This window comes from Schistocerca cancellata, chromosome 5 (assembly GCF_023864275.1).
Source record: "Schistocerca cancellata isolate TAMUIC-IGC-003103 chromosome 5, iqSchCanc2.1, whole genome shotgun sequence".
NCBI lineage: Eukaryota > Metazoa > Arthropoda > Insecta > Orthoptera > Acrididae > Schistocerca > Schistocerca cancellata.
This window is the reverse complement of record NC_064630.1, coordinates 14,166,785-14,189,225: the sequence shown is the minus strand read 5'-3', so window position 1 is coordinate 14,189,225 and position 22,441 is coordinate 14,166,785. Positions and strand designations below refer to the sequence as shown.

Here is a 22,441-nt window from a genome sequence, read left to right as displayed (position 1 = left end):
CTTAATCTTTCTTCTAAGATAAGTCGTAAGGTCAGTATTGCGTCACGTGTTCCAGTATTTTTACGGAATCCAAACTGATGTTCCCCGAGGTTGGCTTCTACTAGTTTTTCCATTCGTCTGTAAAGAATTCGTGTTAGTATTTTGCAGCTGTGGCTTATTAAACTGATTGTTCGGTAATTTTCACATCTGTCAACACCTGCTTTCTTTGGGATTGGAATTATTATATTCTTCTTGAAGTCTGAGGGTATTTCGCCTGTTTCATACATCTTGCTCACCAGGTGGTAGAGTTTTGTCAGAACTGGCTCTCCCAAGGCCGTCAGTAGTTCTAATGGAATGTTGTCTACTCCGGGGGCCTTGTTTCGACTCAGGTCTTTCAGTGCTCTGTCAAACTCTTCACGCAGTATCGTATCTCCCATTTCATCTTCATCTACATCCTCTTCCATTTCCATAATATTGTCCTCAAGTGCATCGCCCTTGTATAGACCCTCTATATACTCCTTCCACCTTTCTGCTTTCCCTTCTTTGCTTAAAACTGGGTTTCCATCTGAGCTCTTGATGTTCATAAAAGTGGTACTCTTATCTCCAAAGGTCCCTTTAATTTTCCTGTAGGCAGTATCTATCTTACCCCTAGTGAGATAAGCCTCTACATCCTTACATTTGTCCTCTAGCCATCCCTGCTTAGCCATTTTGCACTTCCTGTCGATCTCATTTTTGAGACGTATGTATTCCTTTTTGCCTGCTTCATTTACTGCATTTTTATATTTTCTCCTTTCATCAATTAAATTCAATATTTCTTCTGTTACCCAAGGATTTCTACTAGCCCTCGTCTTTTTACCTACTTGATCCTCTGCTGCCTTCACTACTTCATCCCTCGAAGCTACCCATTCTTCTTCTACTGTATTTCCTTCCCCCATTCCTGTCAATTGTTCCGTTATGCTCTCCCTGAAACTCTGTACAACCTCTGGTTCTTTCAGTTTATCCAGGTCCCATCTCCTTAAATTCCCACCTTTTTGCAGTTTCTTCAGTTTTAATCTAGAGGTCATAACAAATAGATTGTGGTCATAGTCCACATCAGCCCCTGGAAATGTCTTACAATTTAAAACCTGGTTCCTAAATCTCTGTCTTACCATTATATAATCTATCTGATATCTTTTAGTATCTCCAGGGTTCTTCCATGTATACGACCTTCGATCATGATCCTTAAACCAAGTGTTAGCTATGATTAAGTTGTGCTCTGTGCAAAATTCTACCAGGCGGCTTCCTCTTTCATTTCTGTGCCCCAATCCACATTCACATACTACGTTTCCTTCTCTCCCTTTTCCTACACTCGAATTCCAGTCACCCATGACTATTAAATTTTCGTCTCCCTTCACTGTCTGAATAATTTCTTTTTGGAGACGCTTGATAAATGTTATTTGTTATTCCTTATTGTGTTGTCATATTTTAGCCGTGTTGCGGCTCGCGTTGGTGCTGTTTGTAGGTGTCCACCCTCTGTCGGAGGCCAGATGGTATTGTTTAGTTGGCATGGTTGCATCTCTTTGTCTTTGTGTTCGCAAGTGCTGCCTGTCCGCTAGTGGCAGCAGCGGCGGTTATCGATGTGTAGTAACTATTGCCGTGTCTTTGGGGCAACGTAGTTGTTTTTCCTGGTCGTGTGAGTGGGCGAGTTCGGTTGGGGACTCAGGAGCTGCCAGGTCCTGGGAGCGCGAGGAAACGCCGGGACCGCTGGCTGCACGCGTGGACTGCCGGATGGAAGGGCTGTGGTCGCAGCAGTGTACGACCTCATCGTAAACCAGATCCCGCAGGCTTTAAGATGAGTGCATTTCAATCCACGTAGAGAAACCTCCACCAATGTGATACCTCGGGATTCTCTATTGACTTGGGTTCGGGCTGCTGCTCGTAGTGTCGCCAAGGCGAAGAGCAGCGAGTGAAGGTGCTTGCGGAAGGCGGATCTGATTAACTTTCCTCGACTTCTTATTACTATTTGCTACGTTCAGCATGTTACAATTTGTTAAGTTCAGCCAGCGGGACTTTTCGCGCCTGGTGGCCGCTAACGCCCCAGTTACCTGCCTTGGGGGTTAGTCTATGTAACGGCAGTGTACGTTTCCTCGCCTTGCCGCTGCTGTCCGGTAAGGCATGTACAGGGTGTTTCAAAAATGACCGGTATATTTGAAACGGCAATAAAAACTAAAGGAGCAGCGATAGAAATACACCGTTTGTTGCAATATGCTTGGGACAACAGTACATTTTCAGGCAGACAAACTTTCGAAATTACAGTAGTTACAATTTTCAACAACAGATGGCGCTGCGGTCTGGGAAACTCTATAATATGATATTTTCCACATATCCACCATGCGTAGCAATAATATGGCGTAGTCTCCGAATGAAATTACCCGAAACCTTTGACAACGTGTCTGGCGGAATGGCTTCACATGCAGATGAGATGTACTGCTTCAGCTGTTCAATTGTTTCTGGATTCTGGCGGTACACCTGGTCTTTCAAGTGTCCCCACAGAAAGAAGTCACAGGGGTTCATGTCTGGCGAATAGGGAGCCCAATCCACGCCGCCTCCTGTATGTTTCGGATAGCCCAAAGCAATCACACGATCATCGAAATATTCATTCAGGAAATTAAAGACGTCGGCCGTGCGATGTGGCCGGGCACCATCTTGCACAAACCACGAGGTGTTCGCAGTGTCGTCTAAGGCAGTTTTTACCGCCACAAATTCACGAAGAATGTCCAGATAGCGTGATGCAGTAATCGTTTCAGATCTGAAAAATGGGCCAATGATTCCTTTGGAAGAAATGGCGGCCCAGACCAGTACTTTTTGAGGATCCAGGGACGATGGGATTGCAACATGGGGCTTTTCGGTTCCCCATATGCGCCAGTTCTGTTTATTGACGAAGCCGTCCAGGTAAAAATAAGCTTCGTCAGTAAACCAAATGCTGCCCACATGCATATCGCCGTCATCAATCCTGTGCACTCTATCGTTAGCGAATGTCTCTCGTGCAGCAATGGTAGTGGGGCTGAGGGGTTGCCGCGTTTGAATTTTGTATGGGTAGAGGTGTAAACTCTGGCGAATGAGACGATACATGGACGTTGGCGTCATTTGGACCGCAGCTGCAACACGGCGAACGGAAACCCGAGGCCGCTGTCGGATCACCTGCTGCACTAGCTGTGCGTTGCCCTCTGTGGTTGCCGTACACGGTCGCCCTACCTTTCCAGCACGTTCATCCGTCACGTTCCCAGTCCGTTGAAATGTTTCAAACAGATCCTTTATTGTATCGCTTTTCGGTCCTTTGGTTACATTAAACCTCCGTTGAAAACTCCGTCTTGTTGCAAAAACACTGTGTTCTAGGCGGTGGAATTCCAACACCAGAAAAATCCTCTGTTCTAAGGAATAAACCATGTTGTCTACAGCACACTTGCACATTGTGAACAGCACACGCTTACAGCAGAAAGACGACGTACAGAATGGCGCACCCACAGACTGCGTTGTCTTCTATATCTTTCACATCACTTGCAGCGCCATCTGTTGTTGAAAATTGTAACTACTGTAATTTCGAAAGTTTGGCCGCCTGAAAATGTACTGTTGTCCCAAGCATATTGCAACAAACGGTGTATTTCTATCGCTGCTCATTTAGTTTTTATTGTCGTTTCAAATATACCGGTCATTTTTGAAACACTCTGTAGTTGTGACCGGTTTCTTGATTCTAGGCCGGTTGGTGATTCTCGTTCAGGGCGCTCTAAACACAGTATTCTGGGGACGTAGTGCAGACTGCCGGGTTCGGCTTTGGCGTATTGTTCCATCGTTGCATTTGGTTTATCGGACGTCAGGTAGCTTCAGCTAGATTATCATTAGTCATTCGTTAGGTTGCCACTAGGCTGAGTTACTATCTTGTGAAGTGAATGCAACTCTTGGCTGCCTATCTCATCGCTCACGAATGTATTTGTTGCCAGACCTTCACAGAGGTCCATTCCTGGAGCACAGTCTGTGGCCCCTTGATTCTTGGGAGGCATGTGTTCTAAAAGGAGGTCTGATGGTCAGTAGCTCCTTCAGTCCACGCCTTCTGTGGCTGTAATCTGCCTCAGTAACCTTTAAGGAACTTACGAACTGTTTCTTGTGTTTTATTATTGTATTATTTATTACAATACCTTGTAATGCCTACATTAAAGGTTATACAGGGTGAGTCACCTAACATTACCGCTGGATATATTTCGTAAACCACATCAAATACTGACGAATCGATTCCACAGACCGAACGTGAGGAGAGGGGCTAGTGTAATTTGTTAATACAAACCATACAAAAATGCACGGAAGTATGTTTTTTAACACAAACCTACGTTTTTTTAAGTGGAACCCAGTTAGTTTTGTTAGCACATCTGAAAATATAAACAAATACGTAATCAGTGCCGTTTGTTGCATTGTAAAATGTTAATTACATCCGGAGATATTGTAACCTAAAGTTGACGCTTGAGTACCACTCCTCCGCTGTTCGATCGTGTGTATCGGAGAGCACCGAATTACGTAGGGATCCATAGGGAACGGTGAAGGACCTTAGGTACAGAAGAGACTGGAACAGCACATTACGTCCACATGCTAACACCTTCTTATTGGTCTTTTTCACTGACGCACATGTACATTACCATGAGGGGTGAGGTACACGTACACACGTGGTTTCCGTTTTCGATTACGGAGTGGAATAGAGTGTGTCCCGACATGTCAGGCCAATAGATGTTCAATGTGGTGGCCATCATTTGCTGCACACAATTGCAATCTCTGGCGTAATGAATGTCGTACACGCCGCTGTACATCTGGTATAATGTCGCCGCAGGCTGCCACAATACGTTGTTTCATATCCTCTGGAGTTGTAGGCACATCACGGTACACATTCTCCTTTAACGTACCCCACAGAAAGAAGTCCAGAGGTGTAAGACCAGGAGAAACACGGTCGTGATCGTAAACATGTCCCTGCACATGCTGCTCGCCGACCGTGGCCCGTGTTTGTTACAACACGCAACTGAACGTGGCATAAATGGCTCTGAGCACTATGGGACTAAACATGTGAGATCATCAGTCCCCTAGAACTTAGAACTACTTAAACCTAACTAACCCAAGGACATTACACACATCCATGCCCGAGGCAGGATTCGAACCTGCGACCGTAGCGGTCGCGCGGTTCCAGACTGAAGCGCCTTTAACCGCACGGCCACATTGGCCGGCCAACTGAACGTCGGAGGTTTCAAGCGTCAACTTTAGGTAACAATATCTCCGTATGTAATTAACATTTTACAATGCAACAAACGGCACTGATTACGTATTTGTTTATATGTTCAGATGTGCTAACAAAACTAACGTGGTTCCATTTAAAAAAACGTAGGTTTGTGTTGAAAAACATGCTTCCGTGCATTTTTGTATGGTTTGTACTAAACAATTACTCTAGACCCTCTCCTCACGTTCGGTCTGTGGAATCGGTTCGTCAGTATTTGATGTGGTTTACGAAATATATCCAGCGGTAACGTTAGGTGACTGACCCTGTATATGTCTAGTTAATATTTCTGCTCGCCTTTTGGAATAAATCTAGCAGTGTTGTGTTCAGTGGATGTTAAAAGTTGTGTTACAAAGTACACCATCATCTTATTTCACCCATTTGTTATCAGTTGTTTGTTATTTTTTTAATTAACCTTTGCTATTGTATTTGCTGTTTTACAGCAGGTGTCTAAATTTTTGTATTATTGCCGTTCCTGACGTGGAAGGCCTTCAGCCGTGACTGTGGTCACGTGCCTTTAATATTTCAATACCTAATTTGTAAGTTGCAGCGAGTTTTAAACAATTCTTAATTTATTGCCATTCCTGGCGTGTGAGGCCTTCTGCCCAGATCACAGTGGCTTGCTTTTAAAACAATATCTGCTGTATTTGTATTTAATGGTGATTTGCTATATTGTAACTCTCTGAAAACACTATGTTGTGGACTGGCAAGACAGCCAATCCACAGTGACGGGTAGCCGAAAGTCACACGTTAAAGTTCACGCAGACTGGCGTGAAGTCTGGAACAGTTAAGGGAAATTATAGTAGCAAATAAAGTACGTAGTTGAAGTAATACTTAACTTTATTCCATAATTGGTGTAAATCTCTCTTGACTGTACATGCTTCAATATCTCAATATTAACTGGTAATGGCGCCTTGCTGGGTCGTAGCAAATGACGTAGCTGAAGGCTATGCTAACTATTGTCTCGGCAAATGAGTGCGTATTTGTCAGTGTAGCTTCGCTAGCAAAGTCGGCTGTACAACTGGGGCGAGTGCTAGGACGTCTCTCTAGACCTGCCGTGTGGCGGCGCTCGGTCTGCAATCACTGACAGTGGCGACACGCGGCTCCGACGTATACTAGCGGACAGCGGCCGATTTAAAGGCTACCACCTAGCAAGTAGCTGTCTGGCGGTGACACCACACACTATTGTTTATTGCTCCATTAATAACGTGTGGTATTTTTATTTATTGTTGAGTCTGGAATTACTAGTTTAAAATAAATTGTGTGTAGCTGTAAAAGGCAATCAATATTAACTGATTACGGCCCCGTCCACAATCGTAACCGAATCCCGCCTTCCCTTGACTGCCAGGTTTCAACATTACTCAGCGCCTCCGTGTCAAAGAAACGCGTAATTAGCAAGCGTGCAGCCGACCGGAGGTGGTCGGGGTGGTTAACAGTAGCATTCAGCTACTACATTCGCAACAAAACACAGATGTCTGCATTTGGACGACGGGACGTTAAACACTAAGCACCACCACCACCACCACCACCACCACCATCTGCATTTGAAGTGGAGCCGTGATTGAGAAGGGCGCACTGCAGTTGAATGGCGATTACGGTCGCGTCCAGGAAAAGTAGTCACATACTTGTAAATATTTTGGAGAGGCGCAGATGCGTTACCCCTGGCGTCACAGTATGGCGAGCCGTCGGGTGTATTTTATAATCTGTCTTCCTTCCACTGATACTTCTGCATGTGGAGATTCTCTTTTATTGTAAATTTATAATTTATGCTATGGCTGGATTTTTGTATTTTTAAATCAGTTTTTGTTTTAGTTGGGGGTCAGTTGTGGGCCATTAGTGGTCAGAAAAGTGCTACGATGGCTGTCACTTTTTAGAGCTCTGGCTTGTTCTGTATGTCTTGGTGTAATGTTCCTGCATGCTTTTCGTATGTGTATTGACTGACAAGTCTTGAACGTAAGTTCATATATGCTTGATCTGGATAACAGGTGGACCGCATGTACAATCATTTCATCTGTAACTACGCTGAATGCAAGGGAATCAAATGGAAATGGTGAACATGGTAAAACAATTCCATTTTACACATAAGTAGTCATCAAAGCTTCCCCGTTATAGAAGTATATTGGAAAGAATACTTCTGGAGTGGTTGACCCAAGAAAACGTTTCAAGCTGTGCTATAGATTCACTGAGGTCAAAGGAAACAGTGAGGAAACAACTTTTTACTGAAATTTCTGCTCACTGACGGAAAAAACAAATCACAACACCAAGAAGGAGTCGTACAACATTAACGAAAGTTGGCAGGCGTGTTTCCCCATCTGAAAGATGGTATCTGGTCACATTTCGCTCCAGTCGCATAAGCGTAAGGCTCGTGGAGTCACTATGAGGATGCAAATCAGGTTCGCTTTAAATACGCGCTGTAACGTTCGTGATCGTTAGTTACCTTGGAGATTCGACGTGGTGAGTTGATGGTAGTCAAGAATGCCTTTAAAGCGACAAAGACGCCATTATCAACACCTCGCAAATTTCGAGCGAGGCCACGCAACAGGGCTACGGGAAGCCGGATGCTACTTATGCGATACTACAGAAAGACTTGGAGGAATATAGCCGATGTACAGGGTGGCGCAGGGGTACGGGAAATTTTGAACGTTCAGGTTGGCAGCACTGTAGCGCCGGTAGATGTTCGAAACTTTGCACAATTGATGTGAACGCATTGCCATTCAGTAATCATGGAGAATTGGACTGGTGCGGAACGTGCAGTAGCTGTGAGAGCGTTTTACAAAAATGGTGATAGTGCGACTGCCGCGCAGAGAACATTTCGACAGCATTACCAGCTCGGACGTCATGGAGGTGTCCCATCTGCGCATGCGATTACAACGTGGGTGCGTAATTTTGAAGAAACAGATCTGCCTTGAAAAAGAAACCTCCAGGTGGCATTCCAACGGTTCGTACCCCAGAGAACACTGCAGCTGCTAGAGCTGCAATCGAGACAAGTCCTCGCCGCTCCGTTCGACAGCATACATCTTCGCTAGGGATTAAGCGACGAAGCTTACAAAGAATACTGCACGAATTAGACTTCCATCCCTATAAGTTGCAGATTGTGCAACACTTACATGAACGAGACCCAGCGTCACGTATGGAGTTTAGTAGCCAGATATTGGCTAAAATCAACGAGGACGCGAATTTCCTTGGTATTTTATGGATATCACACGAAGCCCATTTCCACCTGAACGGATTCGTGAACAAACAGAATTTTCGTTACTGGGCACAGGACAATCCTTGTGAGTTTCACCAACGACCACTACATAGCGCCAAGGTCACAATATGGTGTGCTGCATCATGTCATGGTGTTATCGGCCCTTATTTTTTTGAACGTGAGGATGGTAGTGCAGTGACAGTAACATCCGCTCGATATGTTGAAATGCTTCGAACATTCTTTACACCGAGACTGTACGAGCTTAATCTTAACGTCGAAAACAAGTGGTTTCAGCAGGACGGAGCCACGTCACACACTGTTCGACAATCGATGGCGGCAGTTCGTCAAATGTTTGGAAGACGCGTTATTTCACGTAACGGTGACATTGCATGGCCTGCGAGATCCCCTGCTCTTAGTGTGTGCGACTTCTTCCTGCGGGGATATCTTAAAGGCAAGGTGTACCGTACACGTCCTGCAACAATCCATGAACTGAAGGAGAACATTGAAAACGAAATCACTGCCATTCCCCAAGATTTGCTGCACCGCACATTCCAGAGTTTTCATAACAGGTTGTTGCAGTGTGAACGCCGAATGGGACCACATCTTTACGATGTCATCTTTAAAAAGTAAAGAGACGCTTTTCGACATTTTGATTGTAAAGACATACTGAATAATGGCATACTGAATACATTCACTTTCGTTAATAAATTACTAGTTTTATGAATTTATTCATGGAAATGACGTTATTTCGAAATTTCCCGTTTCCCTGCGCCACCATGAATCACGATAGAAGGTTGTATACATAGAAGAACCCTGGAGATACTAAAAGGTATCAGATAGATTATATAATGGTAAGACAGAGATTTAAGAACCAGGTTTTAAATTGTAAGACATTTCCAGGGGCAGATGTGGACTCTGACCACAATCTGTTGGTTATGACTTGTACTTTAAAACTGAAGAAACTGCAAAAAGGTGGGAATTTAAGGAGATTGGACCTGGATAAACTGACTAAACCAGAGGTTGTACAGAGTTTCAGGGAGAGCATAAGGGAACAATTGACAGGAATGGGGGAAAGAAATACAGTAGAAGAAGAATGGGTAGCTCTGAGGGATGAAGTAGTGAAGGCAGCAGAGGATCAAGTAGGTAAAAAGACGAGGGCTAGTAGAAATCCTTGGGTAACAGAAGAAATATTGAATTTAATTGATGAAAGGAGAAAATATAAAAATGCAGTAAATGAAGCAGGCAAAATGGAGTACAAACGTCTCAAAAATGAGATCAACAGGAAGTGCAAAATGGCTAAGCAGGGATCGCTAGAGCACAAATGCAAGGATGTAGAGGCTTATCTCACTAGGGGTAAGATAGATACTGCCTACAGGAAAATTAAAGAGACCTTTGGAGATACGAGAACCACTTGTATGAACATCAAGAGCTCAGATGGAAACCCAGTTCTAAGCAAAGAAGGGAAAGCAGAAAGGCGGAAGGAGTATATAGAGGGTCTATACAAGGGCGATGTACTTGAGAACAATATTATGGAAATGAAAGAGGATGTAGATGAAGATAAAATGGGAGATACGATACTGCGTGAAGAGTTTGACAGAGCACTGAGAGACCTGAGCCGAAACAAGGCCCCCGGAGTAGACAACATTCCATTGGAACTACTGATGGCCTTGCGAGAGCCAGTCCTGACAAAACTCTACCAACTGGTGAGCAAAATGTATGAAACAGGCGAAATACCCTCAGACTTCAAGAAGAATATAATAATTCCAATCCTAAAGAAAGCATGTGTTGACAGATGTGAAAATTACCGAACAATCAGTTTAATAAGCCACAGCTGCAAAATACTAACACGTATTCTTTAAGGACGAATGGAAAAACTAGTAGAAGCCGACCTCGGGGAAGAGCAGTTTGGATTCCGTAGAAATACTGGAACACGTGAGGCAATACTGACCTTACGACTTATCTTAGAAGAAAGATTAAGGAAAGGCAAACCTACGTTTCTAGCATTTGTAGATTTAGAGAAAGCTTTTGACAATGTTGACTGGAATACTCTCTTTCAAATTCTAAAGGTGGCAGGGGTAAAATACAGGGAGCGAAAGGCTATTTACAATTTGTACAGAAACCAGATGGCAGCTATAAGAGTCGAGGGACATGAAAGGGAAGCAGTGGTTCGGAAGGGAGTAAGACAGGGTTGTAGCCTCTCCCCGATGTTATTCAATCTGTATATTGAGCAAGCAGTAAAGGAAACAAAAGAAAAATTCGGAGTAGGTATTAAAATCCATGGAGAAGAAATAAAAACTTTGAGGTTCGCCGATGACATTGTAATTCTGTCAGAGACAGCAAAGGACTTGGAAGAGCAGTTGAACGGAATGGATGGTGTCTTGAAGGGAGGATATAAGATGAACATCAACAAAAAGCAAAACGAGGATAATGGAATGTGGTCGAATTAAGTCGGGTGATGTTGAGGGTATTAGATTAGGAAATGAGACACTTAAAGTAGTAAAGGAGTTTTGCTATTTGGGGAGCAAAATAGCTGATGATGGTCGAAGTAGAGAGAATATAAAATGTAGACTGGCAATGGCAAGGAAAGCGTTTCTGAAGAAGAGAAATTTGTTAACATCGAGTATAGATTTAAGTGTCAGGAAGTCGTTTCTGAAAGTATTCGTATGGAGTGTAGCCATGTATGGAAGTGAAACATGGACGGTAAATAGTTTGGACAAGAAGAGAATAGAAGCTTTCGAAATGTGGTGCTACAGAAGAATGCTGAAGATAAGGTGGGTAGATCACATAACTAATGAGGAAGAATAGGATTGGGGAGAAGAGAAGTTTGTGCCACAACTTGACCAGAAGAAGGGATCGGCTGGTAGGACATGTTCTGAGGCATCAGGGAATCACCAATTTAGTATTGGAGGGCAGCGTGGAGGGTAAAAATCGTAGGGGGAGACCAAGAGATGAATACACTAAGCAGATTCAGAAGGATGTAGGTTGCGGTAGGTACTGGGAGATGAAGAAGCTTGCACAGGATAGAGTAGCATGGAGAGCTGCATCAAACCAGTCTCAGGACTGAAGACCACAACAACAACAACACCCTGTCTATGACTGCTGGCAGCGGCAGTGACGGGAATGTACCGTCGCAAAAAGACCGGGCCCCGGATGGCCACGTTGCCCTACCGAGAGGGACGACCATCGCTTTTGGCGTATGGGTCTGGTGCATCGTACTGCATCTGCAGCAGAAATCAACAGCCCCGCACCACACTCTTTGTGGTGTATATTCCATCCACCCCAAACCACAGCCCTTTTCAAGCGAGAGCCCATCGGAGGGCATGATGGAGGCCCGTTGTGTTTTCTGATGAATGCTGGTTCGGGCTCGGTGCCAGTGATGGCAGTGTGTTGGCTAGAAAGAGGCCAGCTGGGGGCCTGCAACCAACATGTCTGAGTGCTGGAAACACGGGACCTACACTGGAGTCAGGGACTGGAGAGCGATTTCGCATGACAGCAGCAGCACTCGCGAGGCTGTCGCACACGCCCTCACTGCAAATTTGTGCGCCAGTCTGGTGATTCGAACGATCCCAGGGGGTGTTTTCCAACAGGATAACGCTCGCCCACATACTGGTTCTGTAACCCAACATGTTCTACAGAGTGTCGACATATTGCCTTGGCCTGCTCGATCACCAGATCTCTCTCCAATCGAGCACATGTGGTACATTGTCGGACGACCACTTCAGCATCGTCCTCAAACAGCATTAACTGTCCCTATATTGAGCGACCAAGTGCAACAAGCATGGAACTCCATCTCACAAACTGACATCCGGTCCCTGTAAAGCACAATGGATGGACTCCTCCGTGCATGCATTCAACATTTCGGGGGTTACACAGATTACTGATGTACCTGCGTTTTACATTTGCAGCGGTTTATCTCGTGCTTACATTAACCTGCGATCTTGCAATGTTTATCAGATAAACACTTTACCTAGACAAATTTATTCTAGAATTTTCATTACATTAATCATATTTTGCTTTTACGATTTTTTTCGCATCAGAGTACGAGGTGCATTCAAGTTCTAAGGCCTCCGATTTTTTTTCTAATTAACTACTCACCCGAAATCGATGAAACTGGCGTTACTTCTCGACGTAATCGCCCTGCAGACGTACACATTTTTCACAACGCTGACGCCATGATTCCATGGCAGCGGCGAAGGCTTCTTTAGGAGTCTGTTTTGACCACTGGTAAATCGCTGAGGCAATAGCAGCTCGGCTGGTGAATGTGCGGCCACGGAGAGGGTCTTTCATTGTTGGAAAAAGCCAAAAGTCACTAGGAGCCAGGTCAGGTGAGTAGGGAGCATGAGGAATCACTTCAAAGTTGTTATCACGAAGAAACTGTTGCGTAACGTTAGTTTTATGTGCGGGTGCGTTGTCTTGGTGAATCAGCACACGCGCAGCCCTACCCGGACGTTTTTGTTGCAGTGCAGGAAGGAATTTGTTCTTCAAAACATTTTCGTAGGATGCACCTGTCCTTTGTAACGCAATGGGTAAGGATTACGCCCTCGCTGTCCCAGAACATGGACACCGTCATTTTTTCAGCACTGGCGGTTACCCGAAATTTTTTTGGTGGCGGTGTATCTGTGTGCTTCCATTGAGGTGACTGGCGCTTTGTTTCTGGATCGAAAAATGGCATCCACGTCTCATCCATTGACACAACCGACGAAAAGAAAGTCCCATTCATGCTGTCGTTGCGCGTCAACATTGCTCGGCAACATGCCACACGGGCAGCCGTGTGGTCGTCCGTCAGCATTCGTGGCACCCACCTGGATGACACTTTTCGCATTTTCAGGTCGTCATGCAGGATTGTGTGCACAGGACCCACAGAAATGCGATCTATTCAACAGTCATTCGGCGATCTCCCAAAACAATTCTCTCCACTTTCTCGATGATGTCGTCAGACCGGCTTGTGCGAGCCCGAGGTTGTTTCGGTTTGTTGTCACACGATGTTCTGCCTTCATTAAACTGTCGCACCCACCCAGGAACGCAGTTTCGGCACATCCATAACTCCATCACCACATGTCTCCTTCAACTGTCGATGAATTTCAATTGGTTTCACACCACGCAAATTCAGAAAACGAATGATTGCACACTGTTCAAGTAAGGAAAACGTCGCCATTTTAAGTATTTAAAACAGTTCTCATTCTCGCCACTGGCGGTAAAATTCCATCCGCCGTACGGTGCTGCCATCTCTGGGGCGTATTGACAATGAACGCGGCCTCATTTTAAAACAATGCGGATGTTTCCATCTCTTTCCAGTCCGGAGAAAAAAAATCGGAGGCCTTAGATCTTGAATTCACCTCGTATTATACAGGGACTCCCGCCTGTGGAAGTCTATGAAAACGACCCATTAATGTTAACCTGAGGACAGGAACGTACTATCTGCTCCTAAAAGGTAAGTGAATCTAGGTGACAGTGGTGACTTGTTGACACTGACCTTGCGCCCAGTGGAGTCCCTGTAGACGACCCATCGCTGCAGCGCGTCCCTCCAGTAGAGCAGGTGGAAGGACTCGGCGTACTCCTGGCCCTGGCCGTTGCCGAAGCGGCCCTGCGTCTCGGTGGCGGTGATGAGGTGCGCCCGGCCCAGGTCCACCTCCAGGAACTCCTGCACCTCGCTGCTGATCTGCGCCTTCGGGCACCACGCGCCGCCGTTCTTCTCCTGCCGGATCCTGCGGCAAGCACCGGAAGCGTCTCAGCAGTTTGCAAAGAATACACACACACGCTAACGGTGGCCACCAGATAATTCTTTATGCGTACTTTTTCTATCATGTTTCAAAGAAGCTGTAACACCATAGCTCTAATGCTCTACTGATTTATTTTGCTTTTGTTTCATTCAATATTACATCGTTAAGCTTCTGTAAATATTGTTTGACTGAACGATAACATAAAACTGTATACTCCTTTCTTTGTAAAAACTTTGAGTCATGGTTTGATTCTATGCAATGTAGTATATCTGTCGTTTAAATTCTTTGTCTCATTTCGGGGGAACAAAACTTACTATACATAAATGTAATTCCTGTGTGAATAATTTTTTTGTAGAAATGTCAATATGTGAAAATGTTCTGTTTTATTTAATGTGTTAGGTTGCTGCTATGTAAACTGCTGATCCTCACTTAGAGTTCTTAGTTATTCTGTATGTAAAGATTGTCGTGGTTCCCCTCGCGAACGGAACTGTGTAACGCGCGCAAAATTGTGGTTGGCCTAGGTAGAAAAGGTGGAACAAGAGTCAGTCGGGGACAAGCTACGAGTCGGGGACGAGCTACGAGTCGGGGATGAGGTACCAAACTGTGCACTGCCATGTAAAAGATGCATATTGTGCTGGTTCCGAGAGAGGATTTTTCTGCTACTTTCCAATGCCTCGGATGGATGGATAACTAGCTGGAACTATTCTGGAATTTGTATCTATCATCGCCAGCAAGAAATGACAGAGTTCAGCAATTCTATCTGCAATTCCACCTACCAACATGCAGTTGCCACCACACTGCGCAATCATTGCATCGGAATACTACAACGATGTACAGTGAAGGATCAGCTTAATGGATGTGTTAGTGTGCTCAAATATAAGGTATTTTATATCTGAATTTATGTACCTACCTTGATTTTTTCCTTATCATAACACCTCTCAGGTTCCTCTGCGTTTGAACTAAAGTGATTACCGAGTGTCCCTACTGAAAGAATATTAAACACCAGTTTTTTTTCTAATTAATGCCTCTTGAACATGGTAAAAAGAAAGTTAAAGTTAATGTGGCTTGCTGAAAATAATTTTCCTAGTAAAACTGCTTATTAATGTGTTGTTGCCAACTTCAAATTAAAAGTTCTTAAGACTGAGGCTTATAAAGTTTGCTTAGTAAATGATGACATTACTGCCTGTTGTAAATCGCAGAAGGTGAGTCAGTATCTTTCATATATGTTAATTTTGTAACTCACTGTAGTAAAAGTGGAAAGCTGCAGTTATGAAACGTTATATACTCATGTTTGCTAAGTGTTTGTCTCTCTTGTGTATTAGAAGTGCATATTAATAGTATAAAAGGATCCACAGTTTGTCTATTGTGTTAATGCTCGGTATCAAGTAACGGAAAGACCACTAATTATAAAAACCCAAAATTTCTTTAAGCCCTGAAAGTAATAGTGTGTTTAGGTATCTCTTATAATTTTGCAAATAGTTTTTGCTGCTCTAACTGTTAGTTTCAATCTTACCATAAAAATATGTATGTGTCAGAGTTCACTGCACTCGCGTGTGACAAAGTATAGGTTGTGTTTATCCATTAAAGTTACTAATAACTATTTTCTTGAACGAGAATGTTAATCATTCTCTTGCCTAGTTAGGCTGGCGACCGTTTTCTTTATCCGTTGAACAGCGCAGCTAGGCAAAATTTTGTTTGTTGCTGTTCGAATATTTACGTAATTCTGACTTTCATTTCCGATAAGCCATTTCCGTTAGGTACAACACGGTCAACTTAGCAAAATTCCTGTCAGACGGTAACACTGCTCTGTTGCTTTATACCGTAATTGTTTTAATGAATAGTTTTATTTCACGACCTGCCTACAAGTTTCAAGGTTATGGTATAGCAGTAGCAGACAGGAGTGTTATAAAGCGGGTTCCAGGTATTCCTCGTCCAGCGATCGCTGTGACGAGAACTCGTAATGACGAGCTGCCGGCATCGGCAACGGCGCCCAATGCCGTGCCCGACCACCACGTGGGCCACCAGTGCCGTGCATATTTAGGTTTGGCTTCAGTGGCACACTGATTTGGCTTGAAGTGACTGCTGTGAAGTGGATCTGTGGGTTTTGTCTGCATTTTGTTGTGGAGTTTTTCTATTATTGTGGGTTTATATTCATTATTATGAGCAACTGTTTTAATTATATTGATTTCATTTTGTTGGTCTGTGTCACTCATTGGTACTTTTTTAATTCGGTGTAGCATCGTTCTGAAATATGCCATTTTTTGTTGGCGGGGGTGGCAAGATGAGTTGCTAATACTAACATCTGTGGTGGTAGGTTTTCTGTAAATACTGAATTGATGTTTATTGTTACTATTGCAAATTTTCAGGTCAAGAAAGTTAATGCTTTTATTAGTTTCATGTTCAACTGTGCACAAAAATATTAAATTCACAATTCCTCCAAAGCAAATAATATTAATACACCTATCTGCAGATCAAGTAGAAAATTTATATGTTACTATAATTCTCATGCTGCCAAATGTAATAAAATAATATACTATTTTACCTATACAGTTCTAAATATATATAAAAAACTTTATAATTAAATTAGCAATAACAGATATTTTAAAAAAAATCAATCTCTCTGTACTAATGTAAAAGACATTACAGTTTTGTAAAAGAATATATGATCCTTTCCAAACATAGGACATCATTGTCAAATGTTACGATATATCATAGCATCTGTGACACCCATATGTTTGTAAACTCTTTGTATGTACCAAAACATGTGGTGCGTGGTTGGAATGATCTCAGCGACAAATCTAAAGTGTACAGTGAAAACTATTACGTGTGCAACAACGAGGATGCAGTGGAAATGCATTTACATCGATTGGATGAACGTTATGGAAACAATCACTCGAAACCGACGTTTCACGTAAGTCACATGCAACGAAAATCTGCAACGCAACCATCCGTGTGTGGCGTGTTTGTAATTATGTTTTATTTATATTTTAGGACAATTAATCTATAAAAAACACACCAAATGTCAGAAAGAAAGCATGTAAACCGTCTGATGATGAATCGCAACGATTCGAAACCGGTAACGGTTTCCTTTGAATAAAGGAACTCAAAGTAAATTTGTGGCTGGTTGCTGTCCTAACACCATCAACATTTGTCTTCAAAAACAACCACGGTCTCCAACATGTCATCATATGACAAAATTGCATCTATGTGTCTTTCTTTACAATGTTTATAAATGTTTTGCGTGTTGACCTGTAAGGTTTTCATATCTTTTCTGCCATTGTAAGTAATTCACCTGTACAGCACTGGGACAAAGATACATGGGCGCAGTGCTCGAGTAGTGCATAAGATCTTCAGCTACGCGTTTGAATGCAGTCTGTAGTGCGCCTGGTCACCGATCAGTTGTGCAGCGCCGGGGAATTCCTATTTGAGTTTTTAGAAGTGAAGATATGATATTTGTGACTATGGTAGAAAATACCTGTAATACTTCCTTAGGGAGATGAAAACTTGTTCGTAAACGTATGTTATTGATTCTATTGATGGTGAAGATTTCTTGGAGGAATTTTTCATGCTAGACATCGCTTATGCGAGAATATGTTTTTTTTTTTTTAAACTATTCATTGAATGAAATCTCTGTCCCTCAGATAACTGATAACATTCATGATTAGTGTCAACTTCATCTATTTGTCTTCATCATGTCACAAACATCGCAATTGCTTGGAATGTATGTAATTTTTGTATTGAGAGAATTTACTTTATCTCCTTATGTTGTGCAGCCTTTTTTTACCATAAACAGAACTCAATTATAACTTATAATTATTTAATTTACAATAGTTAATAAATTACAATAATTTAATTACAAGATCTATACGACCACCTAAGGTACACGATTTCCCCATTACGTCCAACGCTAGTATGCTATTGCAGTGGCGGAGAGCCCCAGCAATAGTGACTATTTAGGGTGGAAGAATAAGCTGAAGATATGAAGTTTGTTAGGGAGGCCAATCGACTTGTCTCGTCCGTGCAGCCATGTTAGCCGTAGTGCTGCGGGGGCATAATGGTCAGTGTTCCTCCCTAGTAAACAAGGAGACATGGGTTGAAGTCCCGGCCGTGTCACAAATTTTAATTCATTTATTGAGATTCCATCATTATCGTAGATAAAGATGAGACACAAATGTCTCGAGAAAATTTAATTATAAGATTTAAACAGAATTTAGTTTTTCAGAAACGACTTTCTTTGGTGTAAAACCTTCTTCCATCATTCTCAATAAAGTTCCGAATGTTGTGTCGTGTGTGCATTGTACCTTACGCCACACGAAGCCACAGATAGTTTCTGACATGCAGGAAACAAATTTTGTAGTAAGTAGCTTCTTTGTTGTTTTGCTGGTACATATGCTGATTTCTATTTGCTTTCGAGAACGTCAGCACACCAGACACGAAACATGCTAAGCGCGAGGTAAGTAACTTTTATTTCAGGGCAGCTCTTGCTTTGCATTCTTATGAGGAAGAAATTTCAAGTCAGAATTATCGCGTATGGTACTAAGCAAGCACGTTAATTTAAAGTTTTACATAATATATACATGTAACGTCAAATAGTCAATTCTCTTGTGAGCAGTGCAGCATTTTATTTTTGTGGACATTTCAAGTCTGAAATTTCACTTCCTGTCACGCAACTTCCATAATGTGTGTGTGTGTGTGTGTTTGTGTATTGAACTGGGGACTTAGAAACGACGGTGAGGCATCGTCCCCGCCGTAGCCCTCAGTGGTTCACAACCCCACAAGAGAGTACAGCAGTCCACTCACCCCACCGCCGCCCCACACCGAACCCAGGGTTATTGTGCGGTTCGGCACCCAGTGGACCCCACCGCCCCCTCCCCTCCCCTCCCCACCCCTCCAGGGAGCGTCTCATACCAGCCAAGTGTAACGCCAGATCTTCGCGTGATAGAGTAATTATGGTGTACACGTACGTGAAAACAGAGTTTGCGCAGCAAAAGCTCACATAGTGTAACTGAGGGGGGAATAAGGGGAACCAGCCGGCATTCACCACGGCAGATGGAAAACCGCCTAAAAACCATCCACAGGCTGGCTGGCACAGCGGACCTCGGTACTAACCCGCCGGGTGGATTTGTGCCGGGGACCGGCACGCCTTCCCACTCGGAAGCAGCGCTTCAGACCGCGCGGCCAGCAGGGAAGGTTTTTCGTAATGTACTTCAGTACTGAGTTTCCGTTAAATACGAGGGTTGGAGCTTAAATAGTGGCAACTATTTATTCACAAACGTTACAAAAGAGATTCATGTTTGCACTTGTTACTGTCCTTCAAAGTAGCCACCAGCGTTGTGTAGAACCCGTTGCCAGCGATGTGGAAGGCGTAGTATACCGTTAGCATAGCCTGTTCTGTTGATGTTGCGAATGGAGCGGTCTACTGCCTGTCGAATCTCTTTAACAGTTCTGAAGCGAATGCCACAAAGTGATTCCTTCATCTTCGGAATCAAATCAAAGTCACAAGGACTAAGTCCGCGGAGAATGGTGGATGGTACAGTACGTCTCAGTCCCATCGACCGGACAGAGCAGCCACAGCTTGCGCTGTATGTGCTCGCGCATTGTCGTGCAAAGTGATGAGTGGGTTGCGCAGAACGTGTCGCCGCTTCTTTCGCAAAGGTGGTCGCAGGTGATGCTCCAAAAACGAACAGTAATACGAGGTGCGGCTAGAAAAAAACCGGACTGATGCTGGAAAAAACATTTATTTACAATTATTTACAATTTCATGTTATCTCCTTCAATTTACTCTCCTCCTCGGTCTCTACACCGCTCCATACGAATTTTCCAGTGTTCATAGCAATGCTGCAGATCATTTTCGGTAAGTCCATACATTACTTCCGTCGCTTTTTCTTTTACTGCTTCAACAGTCTCAAATCTAGTTCCTTTCAAAGCTGACTTGACTTTAGGGAAAAGAAAAAAGTCACAGGGGGCCAAATCAGGTGAGTAGGGTGGATGATCTAAGATGGGAATGTTGTGTTTTGCCAAAAACGTCTTCACTGACAACGCACTGTGAGCTGGGGCATTGTCTTGGTGAAGGACTCATGACTTTTTTCTCCACAAATCGTTCCGTTTTCTCCGTACTCGCTCACGTAGGGTAGCCAGGACGCTAATGTAGTAATGCTGATTCACTGTTTGTCCCTCTGGTACCCAATCAATGTGCACAATCCCTTTGATGTCAAAAAAAACAATCATCATTGCCTTGAATTACGATTTTGACATTCGTGCTTTTTTTTGTCGTGGAGAACCAGGAGTTTTCCAATGCATCGATTGGCGTTTAGTTTCGGGATCGTAAGTAAAAAACCACGATTCATCGCAAGTAATAACATTTTGTAAGAAGGTGGAATCACTTTCAATGTTTTCCAGGATGTCAGAACAAATCATTCTTCGGCGTTCCTTCTGTTCAATTGTGAGACACTTTGGAACCGTTTTTGAACACACTTTGTTCATGTTGAAACTTTCATGAAGAATCTGCCTAACACTTTCCTTGTCAACTCCTGTTAACTCAGACACTGCTCTGATTGTTAAACGGCGATCTTGTCGAACAAATTTACCGATTTTTTTCAATGTTTTCATCAGTTTTTGCTGACAATGGTCTGCCAGTGCGAGTGTCATCACTGGTGTCTTCGCGGCCATCTTTAAATCGTTTAAAACACTCAAACACTTGTGTTCGCAATAAACAATCATCGCCGTACACTTGTTGTAACATTACAAACGTTTCACTTGCAGATTTTCCTAGTTTGAAACAAAATTTGATGTTAACACGCTGTTCTTTCTGTACACTCAACATTTTCCGGCGCACAGACAAAACATCAACTACTTAAAACAGACGCCACGGGCAGACTGAGTGCAGGAGGCAGATGAAACTCGAGCAGTAGGCGGAGCGAGAGTCACGTGACAGGCCACGCGACTTTCAGCCTTATTGCATTCGTTTTATTGTTTCACCAGTACTAGTCCGGTTTTTTTCTAGCCACACCTCGTACTGTGCGTTGACGGCACATTCAATCTTGATCCAACTCCGTTGTTCCTGTTTCGAAAACATAGTGACACGGTTACGTTAGACCGCACGCTCACAAGTGACTGTGTTTCCCTCGATTGTGCGCAAGCCCGTGACGTGCGACGAGCGAGTCCATTTGCTCGGAGGCTAGGTAGGTATGTCAACAACGTGTGCTACAGCGACAATAATAGATCCCATTCTATAGTGTCTCACAGCAGTGTTGCCACTATTTAAGTTCCATCCCTCGTATTTTTCACTGAGAACACAGTAAATACTTTTCACTGAGTACTCAGTTAGTTACTTTGGCATAAAACTAGTTTCGTTTCCATTCCTTCAAATTCAGTATTTCACTAAGTTTAATGTTTTGTTTCTCGACACTGTTCACACACGCAACACAGGGCCAGTAAACAGCCAGTGTTTCTCGACAGTAGAACACGATACCTAAATCACGTATTACTAGAGGAGAAAGTTTTTGGAAAGAAATTCAGTAGTTTCATATACAAATAAATGTTTATAGAAAGTTAATCAGTAGTCCAATTCTGCCCACATCCGACCCATCATATCAGGAGTGACAGTAAGAACGGCTTGCTGCGATGCGGTGTCGGAAGTCTTCGAGGCTCTGGTTTAGAAATCATAAAGGCTATCCTTGTGATGTAACCGCACAAGAAAACATGGTAACGCACCAAGTCCGGCGACAGTGGTGTCACAGCTCGTGGTCCACAAGAGCTGCAGTCTGTATGACTTCACTTTTAATCAGTTACGAAAGATTCACCACTGCATTGGCTGAGCACTGTCCTATTCTGCACTTTGTCGGTCTTTGAAACGTCCCGTCTTTCACACGGTCCGCTGTCTATTATGATACGCCCGGAAGGCCAGAACAATTTACATCGCACACATAACCACTCTCCTCGAATTTTTTGTAATACTTGACTATGCTAGTGCAAACTGACGGTATCTTGCGAAACGTGCCTAGGAAAGATCTCTGCACACTCACTAGCGATTAGTAACAGGCAAATTCTAGCACACAAAATGCTTCCTCTACGCCCTTACCCGCCATTTTACGCAACTACGGTAAGTGGCGTCTCTGTCGGAAATCTTCCGAACTAACTTGCTGGTACCGCGTTAAAAAGAAAAAGAAAGCCTAGAGAGCGTTTTTGTAAGACATGTTCAGTCATTAACAGCTGTTGTCAAGGCAGTATATAGTGTTCACTGTATTTAGTTCGAATCTCCGTTTC

The 22,441-nt window shown here is 43.5% G+C and overlaps 1 protein-coding gene across 1 annotated transcript in view; it reads right to left on the bottom strand.

The window, feature by feature from the left end:
- The window catches only part of LOC126187749 (discoidin domain-containing receptor 2-like), a 751,525-nt gene that overhangs the window by 362,001 nt on the left and 367,083 nt on the right, over positions 1-22,441 (bottom strand). The window contains exon 3 of the mRNA XM_049929002.1: positions 13,930-14,161. Coding sequence (XP_049784959.1) covers positions 13,930-14,161 — 232 coding nt within the window. The remainder of the gene's footprint in view (positions 1-13,929; positions 14,162-22,441) is intronic.